We start from the raw sequence: 12646 nt of genomic DNA, 5'->3' as shown, positions 1-12646 counted from the left end.
TGTACATTTTTAAAAGTTGTTGAGAAAATAAGTAACGAAGCGTATAAAAATTCTTAAAGCACCCACAATTTTACGAATATTACATCATTTTTTCGCAAAGATTCTGCTGTAATAAGAAAAAATATATATGCTAAGACAATAACTTCAGATTACACAAATTTTTTCGTAAGATCTGTAAGATTTGCGATGTAATTTTTTTATTACTATCTTATTTAAACAAAAATTGTTTTTTTAAGGCTTAAATGGTTTTAATAGATTTTTTTACAAAATCCATTAAAACAAGTTTCAGAGAATATGAGGTTTCAAGATTCAAGTATTTTAACGTTAATTTTTTATTTGTGGTCTTATTAACGTTAATTTTTAACGTTCAAAACAGATAATTTAAAATCAAAACAGCAATCTATTCAAATAACAGATAAAATATTTCACAAAGGCTTAAATACAGTAATGTAACTTAACTTATTTTGTTATTTTAATCAAATAAGCCGAAAAAAGTTTGATTAAATTACTTAAAACCACTAAAAAGTTTTCACGATTCTATACCAAATATTAACGTGAATATCATACTAGTTGTGCGCCCCATTGTTACTCCCCTGTATAATTACCACCCATTTCAGTAAATACCAGTTATTAAAACCAGTTCAAACCGGTTATTCTGTTAGAAACTCTGTGTATTGTTTTGTTAATAATTTAACGCGAGACGTACTAACGACATACTACGCCGTATTACGCCGTAGAAGAGTGACTCGGTATTACAACAACGACACAGCTTAAATCCCATAGATTATATAGGTCAATATTTTTTCAAATACCGTATCTATTGCTCTATCATTCCAATATATAAAAATAACAATACAAAAATTGTGATAGAAATGGCCACCAACTAAGCCATTGTCCTTATGCGTCGCCAATATTGGACCAAATTAAATAACTTGGCGTTGTTCCATTGGTGATAGGCACACCATTAAGGCTCGACTGTGACTATTAGCGTCAATTCCCGTTTCAACCGCAATCTCTTTCGTGTCGACGTTTTATTATCGAACGAGTCAGCTTCCGTGTAATCCCAAGAGCTATACGGTGCAGCAAATTGTGCATTGTTACTCTGTTTGAAGTAATAAAACTGCAGCACTAGACGCGATCAAGTGATCGGGCATACAGCAATATTTACTTAATTAATTAATTTAAATCTGTATATTTAAATAATTATTATCTTTACTAATATTATAAATTCGAAGTAATGTTACGCTTTGACGGCTAAACCACTGAACCGATTTTAATGAAATTTGATATGAAGCAAGCTTAGGCCCCAATGAAGGACATACATAGGCTTTTTATACCTAACTACAATTTACAAAATATTCTTAAAAATAATTGTAACTTTAAATTCATTTGAAACAATGAGTTTCTTGCCAGAGACTGGATAGAAACTATTAAGAGCGAAATTTTATAATATTACAGACAAACATCACCTTTTGTAATGTCCACCCGATACGGACAATATTTAATAAATCAATTTAAAAGAACAAAGCAAGGCAGTAGCTAACGTTATAATTATTTACTTAAAGTATAATATAGTAAGCCTTTCATTGCACATTCAAATTTTTTTTAGTCGCGTTAGTATATTTTATCCGTGCAGTGACGGAGAAAGAATACATTTCACTGCCCCTCTCTTTCCTATGGGTGTCGTAAGACCCCATAGACTAAGGGATATCTGAGCGACCATCTGCTCATCTGGTGGTAGGATGCTAACATCCGCCTGGCTTGTTACCACCGTACGCATGGTGAAAAACTCGTGAAGTGGCTTGCAGCCACGTTTCGAGGTCAGCCTGCGTAAAGCCAGTGCCCGAGCGAGTATTGCCGCGATGGGTGTTGGTCCAGTGGAGACGGCTGTTGAACCAATGCCGGGGGAAACTGTATTAACCTGCCGGACAGGGAGACCTGAAAAAACGGCTGTTCCGCTGGCCGCCCGTGGCATAGTACAGGGGCCCGAGCGTGCCAAACCAGCTCGCGAGGCTGCCTCACCAGGCCACGCATAATCTCGGGGTGGACCGTCATGCCGGTTGGTGACAGGAAGGTCCCGGCGGCCACTTCCGTGAGGGTTCGGGGGCCCTTCCGTCCGGCGGATCAGTATATTTTCCCTTTTGGCAACCATTTGGGAAAACACGCCTCCATACTTTGCCCATCCCTATCGTGGCAATACGTCGCTCGCTTCACGTCTCTTTTCCTTATTTTTCCAAATGGTAGCGCAACCAAGAAATAACGGTCGTTCAGCGGTGCACACCCCCACCATACCCACGCTGTTTGAGGTCGAGTTCTCTAACATCCGAGGACTCCACGCTAACCTCAACGCTGTCCACCACCATCTCGAGACAGCACGGCCAGCAATGTTGTTTCTCACGGAGACGCAAATACGCCGCCCTGCCGACACCAGCTACCTTAACTATCCCGGCTACATGCTTGAAGAATCTTTTAAAGCGAAAGCCGGAGTATGCTTGTTCGTCAGGGCGGATGTTTGTTGTCACCGATTGCGCTGCTTGGAGGACCCCTCCTTCTCCATGTTGGTGGTACGTGTGGACCTGGTTCGTCAGAGTCGAGTCTACGTGTGCCTCTACAGATCCCACAATGGTGACTTGGAGACAAGCCGATTATTTGACCATCTTAGTCGGGTGGCAGATGCTGCGCAAGAGCAGTTTCCTAACGCGGAATTGGTGTTTTTGGGGGATTTTAATGCTCACCATGAATCATGGTTGAAATCCCTCAAAACTGACCATGCTGGAAGAACTGCTCATGCTTTTGCTCTCAAACACGACTTGACCCAATTGGTTGACCAGCCCACCAGGATCCCAGACATTGATGGGCAAGCGCCTTCTCTACTGGATCTTCTGCTGACTTCTCACCCGGTGGAATATCAGGTTGTGGTTCAAGCTCCACTTGGTTCTTCGGATCACGGCCTTATATCTACCAAAGTACCACAGGCCAAGCTGCTGCCATCAGCGGTATGCAAACGTCGCGTTTGGCACTATAAGTCGGCAGATTGGGACGGTATGCGCGATTACTATGCGTCAGTCCCTTGGAAGGAACGTTGCTTCAGTGGGAATGACCCGACAGCTAGTGCCGCTGCTGTTGCTGATGAGATCATGTTAGGAATGGAATACTACATTCCTAGCTCAGATCTCATCAATAGGGGCACGCGTAACCGTTGGTTCACTCGTGAATGTGCCGACGCTGTATCATCTAAGCAAGCGGCATATCGCGCGTGGATCAACGGCTGCATTAGCGGGGCATCTAACATTGACTCACTGAAAGCAAACTACAATAAAAATTCCAAGTCCTGTAGGAAGGCATACACGAGAGCGGATGCACAGCGCATTGTACAGATTGGTCATGACCTTATTTCGCATCCTAGGGGCTCCCGTAGCTTCTGGCGTCTGACCAAGTCTGTGCAAAACAATTTCTGCCAACCTTCGCTGCCACCGCTCAGAAATCCGGACGGATCGCTTACTTACAGTCCGCAGGAGAAAGCCGATCTCCTGGCTAAACTCTTTGCCGACAATTCCGTGATCGATGATTGTAGTGCGCTGCCACCTACAATACCTTCATGTGGCCATACGATGCCTGACATCAAAATTAGGCAACGTGATGTGCGTGCGGAGCTGCAATCACTTGATGTACGGAAAGCTAGCGGTTCCGATGGAATACCAGCCAAAGTGCTGAAGAAGTGCGCGGCGGAGCTGTCTCCTGTGTTAACGCGCCTGTTCCAACTTTCTCTCTCTTCGGGATGTGTGCCGAAGGCTTGGAGAAGAGCTAATGTGCAAGCGGTTCCCAAAAAAGGGGATCGGTCTGACCCGGCAAATTATCGACCAATAGCTATCACCTCAGTACTTTGTAAGGTAATGGAACGGATTATAAACAACCAACTGATCCATTACCTAGAAGATCACTGTCTAATTAATGATCATCAGTACGGGTTTCGACCAAAACAGTCCACAGGTGATCTTCTAGCGTACGTAACGCACCTCTGGGGTGAAGCTATCGACAAGCATGGAGAATCGTTGGCTGTCAGCCTCGATATCTCCAAGGCCTTCGACAGGGTCTGGCACAGAAGTCTTCTCTCCAAGCTACCGGCATATGGTCTGCCTGCTTAGCTATGCACCTGGATTGCCAGCTTCCTACACAAGCGTAGCCTTCGTGTTTTAGTAGATGGCTGCGCTTCACAATTCTATGTAGTGAATGCTGGGGTCCCCCAGGGATCTGTGCTATCTCCCACACTCTTTCTTTTGCATATCACGTGGTGGATACCACGGACGCGCAGTGGCTGGGCGGGCGGAAACTGAGGAGAGGCGGGAGAATCTTGTCATTGAACTCGATAGGACGTTAGAGCTCATCGCCAAATGGGGTTCTGATAATCTTGTTGAGTTTAATGCCAAGAAAACACAGGCATGCTCTCGCAGCGAAAAAGTCACCATTTTCCCCTCTTCCCTCCCTCTGTGGCACACCGCTGATGATACAAAGCAAAATTGCCATGCTGGGGATGGACGTTCGCTGCGACCTTAGTCCAAGGGATTACATCGAGGCTATTATAAAAGCAGCTTCACGGAAACTCGGAGTTCTGAACAAGGTGCGACGTTTTTTCACGCCACAACAACTGTTCCTTTTATACAAAACACAGGTACGGTCTTGCGTTGAATATTGCTCGCACCATTGGGATGGCTCCGCTAAGTACCTACTGGAGGCCTTGGACCGGTTGCAGCGACGTTCAGTACGCATTATTGGCGACGTAAAGGTTACAAACACCCTTGAACCTTTACAATTGCGTCGCGAGATAGCAGCACTGAGCGCTTTCTATAGACTGTATCACGGCGAGTGCTCTGAGGAATTATTCTCTCTAATTCCTGCTTCAACATTCCTTCTTAAGTCCACGCGAGCTGGTTCTCGATGTCACCGCCTAACTGTGACATCAATTCCATCGCGAACAAAGAAATTTGGCAACTCTTTTCTTTGTCGCACTTCCAAAAAATGGAATCATCCTTACCAGCTCACGTGTTCCCCTCCTCTTACAACCCGGGTTCCTTCCGGGCCGGCAAGGCGGGGACGGCTAGTACAGAACATTCTTCCCGACTGTACTGGCCGTCGTCGTGTTTGGACTCTACTACCACTTACCATCAGGTGGAGTAGAGTCATTTGCCATCCCGGCGCACATAAAAAAAAAAAATATTGTTAATGTGGTTAGTTATTTTCTTGTAATTTGGATCCTGATTGGGTGAAAGCCTCCTCTTTCTCCTTCCAGAATTCTCTATCTCTGGCGAGAAACATCCAACTTGCCCTGCTTTATTAACAATATCATCAGCCTACCGTTTTGTTAGTCTGCCGATGCTTCTTTTTCCTAATGGCCATTCAAGCGTGTCACTTTTGTTGTCCATCTATTGTCTTTAAGCCTTGAGATATGACAGCCCATTGCCATTTTGGTCTTAAAGCCTGTGTTAAAGCATCCGTTACTTTAGTTTTTTGTCTGCGTTTTATTTAAAGCAACCTGTGAATGCTTTTTTTTATAGAATAGGAAAGCGGACGAGCGTATGGGCCCGACGAACTTGCACAAAGCTATACCACCAGTGAAAGAGCTAAGGCCTCCTTTCCTTTCTTGAGGAGAAGGTCCTTGTACCGTCCCAATCCGCCGACTTATAGTGCCAAACGCGACGTTTGCATACCGCTAGTGGCGGCAGCTTGGCCTGTGGCACTCTGGTAGAAATAAGGCTGTGATCCGAAGAGCCAAGAGGAGCCTGAACCACAACCTGATATTCCACCGGGTGAGAAGTCAGCAGAAGGTCCAGTAGAGAAGGTGCTTGCCCATCAATGTCTGGGATCCTGGATCTGGGATGATGGGAGGCTGATCAACCAGTTGGGTCTAGTCATGTGTGAGAGCAAAAGCATGAGCAGTCCTTCCAGCATGGTCAGTTTTGAGGGATTTCAACCAGAATTCGTGGTGAGCATTAAAATCCCCCAAAAACACCAATTCCGCGTTAGGAAATTGCTCTTGCGCAGCATCTGCCACCCGACTAAGATGGTCAAATAATCGGCTTGTCTCCAAGTCACCATTGTGGGATCTGTAGAGGCACACGTAGACTCGGCTCGGACGAACCAGGTCCACACGTACCACCAACATGGAGAAGGAGGGGTCCTCCAAGCAGCGCAGTCGGTGACAGCAAACATCCGTCCTGACGAACAAGCTCCGGCTTTCGCTTTGAAGGATTCTTCAAGCGTGTAGCCGGGATAATTAAGGTAGCTGGTATCGGCAGGACGGAGTATTTGTGTCTCCGTGAGAAACAACATTGCTGGCCGTGCTGTCTCAAGATGGTGGTGGACAGCGTTGAGGTTAGTGTGGAGTCCTCGGATGTTAGAGAACTCGACCTCAAACAGCGAGGGTATTGTGGGGGTGTGCACCGCTGTACGACCGTTATTTCTTTTTTGTTGCGCCATTTGGGAAAAATGAAATGGAAAAGAGACGTGAAGCGAGCGATGTATTGCCACGATAGGGATGGGCAAAGTGTGGAGGCGTGTTTCCCCAAGTGGTTGCCAAAAGGAAAAATACACTGACCCGCCGGACGGAAGGGCCCCCGAACCCCCCCGGAAGTGGCCGCCGGGACCCCACCTACCGGTCACCAACCGGCACGACGGTCCACCCCGAGATTATGCGTGGCCTGGTGGGGCAGCCTCACGAGCTGGTTAGGCACGCTCGGGCCCCTGTACTATGCCACGGGCGGCCAGCGGAACAGCCGTTTCTTCGGGTCTCCCTGACCGGCAGGTCAATACAGTTTCCCCCGGCATTGGTTCAACAGCCGTCTCCAATTGGACCAACACCCATCGTGGCAATACTCGCTCGGGCTCTGGCTGTACGCTGGCTGACCTCGAAACGCGGCTGCAAGCCACTTCACGAGTTTTTCACCATGCGTACGGTGGTACAACAAGCCAGGCGGATGTTAGCATCCTACCACCAGATGAGCAGATGGTCGCTCAGATATCCCTTAGTCGCCTCTTACGACACCCATGGGAAAGAGAGGGGCAATGAAATGTATTCTTTCTCCGTCACTGCACGGATAGAATATTGAATATTGCATATAAAACTATTTTAATAATCAAGAATTTCATCGGAAATACATTTCAATATAAAAATAGTACATTTAAATATCATACAATATGATTATTATATTTCAAATTATCATAACAAACGTAAATGATAAAAGCTTTATTTACCGTACTAAATAGCTTAAAACAAACAATTAACTCCTCCATAATTTATACTGTAAGATAATTAAAACTACTCTTGTTTTAAACAGTGTTGTTTCCATACCAATTCAAAACCTGAACTACAATTTGCATAAAGTGTATTCGTACAAAGAACTGCCAGGATTAAGCCAGCATACCTTTTCCGTGATGTTCAAAATAGACAATTTGTAAGGGCCCGTTCAAAATGTGCAACTTGCATTTCGATGTCGGACTAAAATCTGTTTGAAGCGTGTGAGTGAGAATGGTGAAAGTTTAGAGAGCCTCTCGACGACTGTGTTTACAAACTGTACTTATGAAAACCTTTATGAAAATAGCAGTCAATAAATGCGAAATATTATTCGCTACGTTATTATTATTCCACAGTCTTATTAATGTATGTTGATCTAATTTTTGCGTCGTTAGTCTACGGAATAATATATATATTAATTAGTGGACAGTTAATAAGGCTCCAGATTCCACGGTTCTGGGTTTAAGTCCCGCGTCGTGCTCCGATGTCTATAACAGAAAGAGCCTGTTAATGTCCCACAACTGGGCTAAGGTTTCCTCCCCCTTTTGAGGAGAAGGTTTGGAGCTTATTCCACCACGCAGCTCCAATTCAGGTTGGTAGAATACACATGTGGCAGTTTTCAATGAAATCAGACACATGCAGTTTCCTCAGGATGTTTTCCTTCACCGTCAAGCACGAGATGAATTATAAACACAAATTAAGCACATGAAAATTCAGTGGTGCTTGCCCGGGTTTGAACCCACATTCATCGGTTAAGATTCACACGTTCTAAGGACTAGGCCATCTCGGCTCTCCGATATCTATGGCTCTCATTAATTCTTAGTGGCTGTCTGTTGTAAATTAGTAATAATAGAACTCTCGATCCTCGAAAAGCACGTAAAGCAGTTAAACCTGTGCATGGACTCTCTTATTTTGTTGGATCGTTTTACGGAAAACTAAGAGAATAGGGATTGCACCTACAGTTTAGCACTATAATATTTTCTCAGCAGCCGACAATACTCTGTTTAGAATGGCCACTGTGATCGAAATTAGTCAGAAAGACATCATCATTAAATGTTTATACACCTTATTACGAAGACATATTTTCAATTCGAATACATTATTTGAGTTATATTTTGTAATTTGGTAGCTTAATCGTTTCGTATAACAAATATGTATTGCAGATATTTTTAGCCAATCAAAATAATGTAAATTTGTTTGGTTCTATAATATCACATGGATATTAAAAAATAAATCTATGAGCTACATTTTATTGCGAGTACTCACCGTCATGAGAATCATAGATGTATATCACATCCCTCCATCCATAGTGCACTATTGTATCGACGATCGCCTTGTGATAGTCAGGCCGCATGCTGACCGCGTGATCTATCAGCCCAGATGACGGCGGTATTACCTGATGAAATAACGATAATAAAGTTTTTTTTAAATACAACTACTCATATTTATCGACATGTTTTAAATAATCAATTTGTTACTACTTAAAATGATCAAAGGCCAGCTACTTGGTTAGAGAAAAAAAACATTTATTTTCTTTTTATTTGATGTAATGAAGGTGTAAAAAAATATCGTCAGGTAACTTGCACGTTGAATTAAATCTAGAATTTCTAGCTTAATCAATAAGAAGTTAATCGACGTGGTGATACAAACTCTAACTTATAGATATTTAGTTTATTTGAAAGTAGGTAGATCTAAATATAAATAGGTGCTAGTTAGGACTTATAACGCTTTTTTCAATATCAAATGTGTTACTTAAAGTAATAAATATAACTGCGTCTTATCTAAAATTTTTATCCTAGATAAACTAACAAGCTAAGCTTAATTAAAATAAGAAGCTTCTACATACTATTTGTTATGTCGAGGTGTTAAATTAATAATTTGACTACAGCGCCACCTATCAGGTGATAATTTTGTGTTTTATCGCCTGCCATTAAGCCTCACATAGTGAATTTCAATCATTGAAGTTAATAAACAAAGAATTTGATAAAGCTATAAACTATCCTTTAATAAAATTCATTTGGCTAAGAAAGATTCAGAAGTCACAAAATTAATAACAGTAGCACCAAATATATATAGGGCCCTAGGGCTTTAGCTTGCTTCATAGTAAATTTTATCCAAATCGGTTTAGTGGCTTAGCCGTGACAGCGTAACAGACAGACAAAGGTATTTTCGTATTTATAATATTTGCCTTTCTAAATTTCTAATTTCAGCGATATATTTTGCTCAACAAATTTTACATTATGTACACTATTGAAACAGAATAAATTTGAATATACATAACAAGAATAATTTACAGAAAAGCCCATGTATTTAATTCGATAGACTCCTATCTGTCGCTGAGCAACGAAATTAAGAGAAGAATGATTGTCAGCAGAAATCGGTCGACATTTTAGTGCGATTTTTTATCGAAAAGATTCATAGGTATTCATTAAGCTGAACGCTTTTTAACGCCCTACATTGCAAGAGACCTTTTACCAATATTCTATTTTTTTCTTCTTTCTTTATAAGATAGGTAATGCACCTGACGTTAAGTGGTCACTACCGTCCATAGACACAAGCTCCGTAAGAAATATTAACCATTCCTTACATCGCCAATGCGCTACCTACCTTGGGAATTAAGATGATATGTCCCTTGTACCTCAAGTTTTACTGGCTTACTCCCCCTTTCAACTGGAACACAACAATACTAACTATTGCTGTTCGGCAGTAGTGATAAGTCGCTGCTATCAAGCCAGACAGGCTTGCACAACGCTGAATACCGATAAGTGTAAATAGATTACCGTAAAATATTATTATATATATATAAATAAAAACACTTATCATTTTGCCTGTGTTTTAAAAAAATGTATTACTAAAATAAAAACAAACATTATTCACAATTTTATTCATCATTTGTCTCAATGTTCGAGCTAAACAAATATTCCAAGGTTGGTTAGTCTCTTTATCCTAAAAATCTATTCACTCAATCAATTGTTATACCAATAGTAAACATATTCAACTAAAACTATTTTCACCTTTTTTAATTCTACCGGGATAGAATCAAAAGCTGTACGGCTTTCGTTAATGTCGTTAGATTTTACGGTTTCTTAATTATTATTTCATGTTATAGTACAAATTTAACGAGATGTACAGATAGTTTGAAATAAAAGATTATAAGCAATTCGGTTTGTTGTTCGTAAAATAAATTTGTACTCTTTTTATAACATTATTTTTTTTTTAAATCATATTTAATATAAATAAAATTAGTCTTAATCTAAACAATATTTGTTTATACTATAAGCTTTACAGTATTTACAGAAATATTTTCCACAGCGAAAACGCCTTTGTATAAATTATAATACATGTTATTATTCATAAAATTAATTTACATTGAAATATTTATTTTAAAATTAATGTACTTAATATGTTTTTTTACGTTACTCAAAGCTTTGGCCATTTATATGATTTTTGCTTAGATTAATTGTATCTTTATACATATGTATAATATGTTAGTTATCTCTTGATCTATGATTTTTTTATGTATGTTCGTGTTGCTGCAATCGGATCCATCTTGAACCACTTTTTTTAATAATAACAAAAATAAATTCTTATTTCACCCTCACCAAGTCGTAACGGGCAGCTCGTATGCGTAAAAAATGTAATTTTAAGTAGTTGAAAGGATATCAGTGACACATAACATGAAAAGATAATTTCATAAGTCAATGCAAATTTAAAACCCATTGCACGTCTTGAATCAAAAACTCACTTGGAAACAAACGAAACCGTTCTTATATTTTATTATTCACGTTGTATGTTAAGTGTGAAGTTGAAATGTGATAAGACTTACCTTCTCAGGGAACCACGGAGTGACAAACGGCATTTGGAAGGTATTCGTATAAGAGTGCAGAGTGTCAAATGATTCAGGTGTCACGGCGCCCAACATCGCGAATACACCGCGAGCGAATTGATTGCAAACTGTGAAAGAAGAAAAATATTCATTGTAACATCGTACAGTATTTAAGTTGAACTGGTGGTAAATCTGAGACCACACTAATACTAGTAGCATGTCTTGATAGAAATAAGTTAGAGTTTATGCTTGATTTTCTAATAGCCTACCAGTAACAGACTGTGAATGTCCCACTGCTGGGCTAAGGCCTCCTCTCCCTTTTAGAGGAGAAAGTATGGGGCTTATTCCACCACGCTGCTCCATTGCGGGTTGGTGGAATATACAAGTGGCAGAATTTCAGTGAACTTAGGCATATGCAGGTTTCCTCACGATATTTTCCTTCACGTTTTTCATATAGCACGAGATAGATTATAATCACAAATTAGGCACATGAAAATTCGATGGTGCTTGCCCAGGATTGAACCAACGATCATAGGTTAAGATTCACGCGTTCTTATTTCTGGGCCATCTCGGCTGTATGCATTGCGCAAAAACTATATATATAGTCTTGATATATGATATTATTTATAATACAAATATTTGCTTTATATATAATTTTGTTTCAATCAACAGCCAATCGTAGTCTACTGCTGAACATAGCCCTCTCCCAATTTATCTATCAATTTGTTTATATATTTTTAATACCTATTTAGAAAAGTTGGTTCTAATGTGTAAGTGTCGTTCCAGAGACGTTCGTTAATAATTCAATTATAATTTAAACACAATGTAACACTAATGTGTTATGTGTTAATAATTATTATCGATATAATTCATTGTTTTTGCAATGTATACCTAATATTTTTATATGATTAAAATTTCACATAATACACGACAAAATGGTAATAAAGTACGGATTGTTAATTGTGGTTACTAATAAATGGCTTAAATAGGCTTGAACTATGGAAATAATGAATCGGATTTTTAAATAATTTTTTTCCTAAATTATATGTCAATACTAAATTAAAATTATTTAAAAAATCTGTCTTAGTTTACGGTTCAGTGTTTCGATTTAATTTATTTAATTTTAATAGTCAATGGCACTGTAATAATACAATTATGGGAGGTCGGATGAAAGTCAAAACAAAATCTAAATGAAATTTAAAATGGTTATGTTTTTCAGCTCTAAAATAATCTAAGATCCTAAATAAAAAGCAAATTTATTTTGATAAGTGTTTTTATTAATACACTAAGCTAAACGACTGCGGTTAGTTAGTTTAATTCAAAGAAAACATTTCGTCAAACGAAACCGAGAAGCGAGAACTCAGAATATTAAGGCTATTTATATCAAAGAAACTCCTTTTGAATATAAACTACGTTGTGTGAGTCTGAATCCAACTTAATCTTGTTTAGATTTTTTTAAAGCTTAAAACTTTTTTGGTAAACATATATTATTACATAAGTAAGTTAAGTGGCAGCAGTCTTCCAATATCTGG

At 39.9% G+C, this 12646-nt stretch overlaps 1 protein-coding gene across 1 annotated transcript in view; it reads right to left on the bottom strand.

The window, feature by feature from the left end:
* LOC126780476 (glutamate receptor 1-like) overlaps window positions 1-12646 on the bottom strand; it is a 124870-nt gene that overhangs the window by 64805 nt on the left and 47419 nt on the right. Inside the window, exons 3-4 of the mRNA XM_050504996.1 lie at window positions 11115-11242; window positions 8555-8684 (exon numbers count right to left, since the gene is read on the bottom strand). Coding sequence (XP_050360953.1) covers window positions 8555-8684; window positions 11115-11242 — 258 coding nt within the window. The remainder of the gene's footprint in view (window positions 1-8554; window positions 8685-11114; window positions 11243-12646) is intronic.

The sequence above is a fragment of the Nymphalis io genome, chromosome Z (assembly GCF_905147045.1).
Source record: "Nymphalis io chromosome Z, ilAglIoxx1.1, whole genome shotgun sequence".
Lineage (NCBI taxonomy): Eukaryota > Metazoa > Arthropoda > Insecta > Lepidoptera > Nymphalidae > Nymphalis > Nymphalis io.
This window is presented reverse-complemented; position numbering and strand designations above follow the sequence as displayed.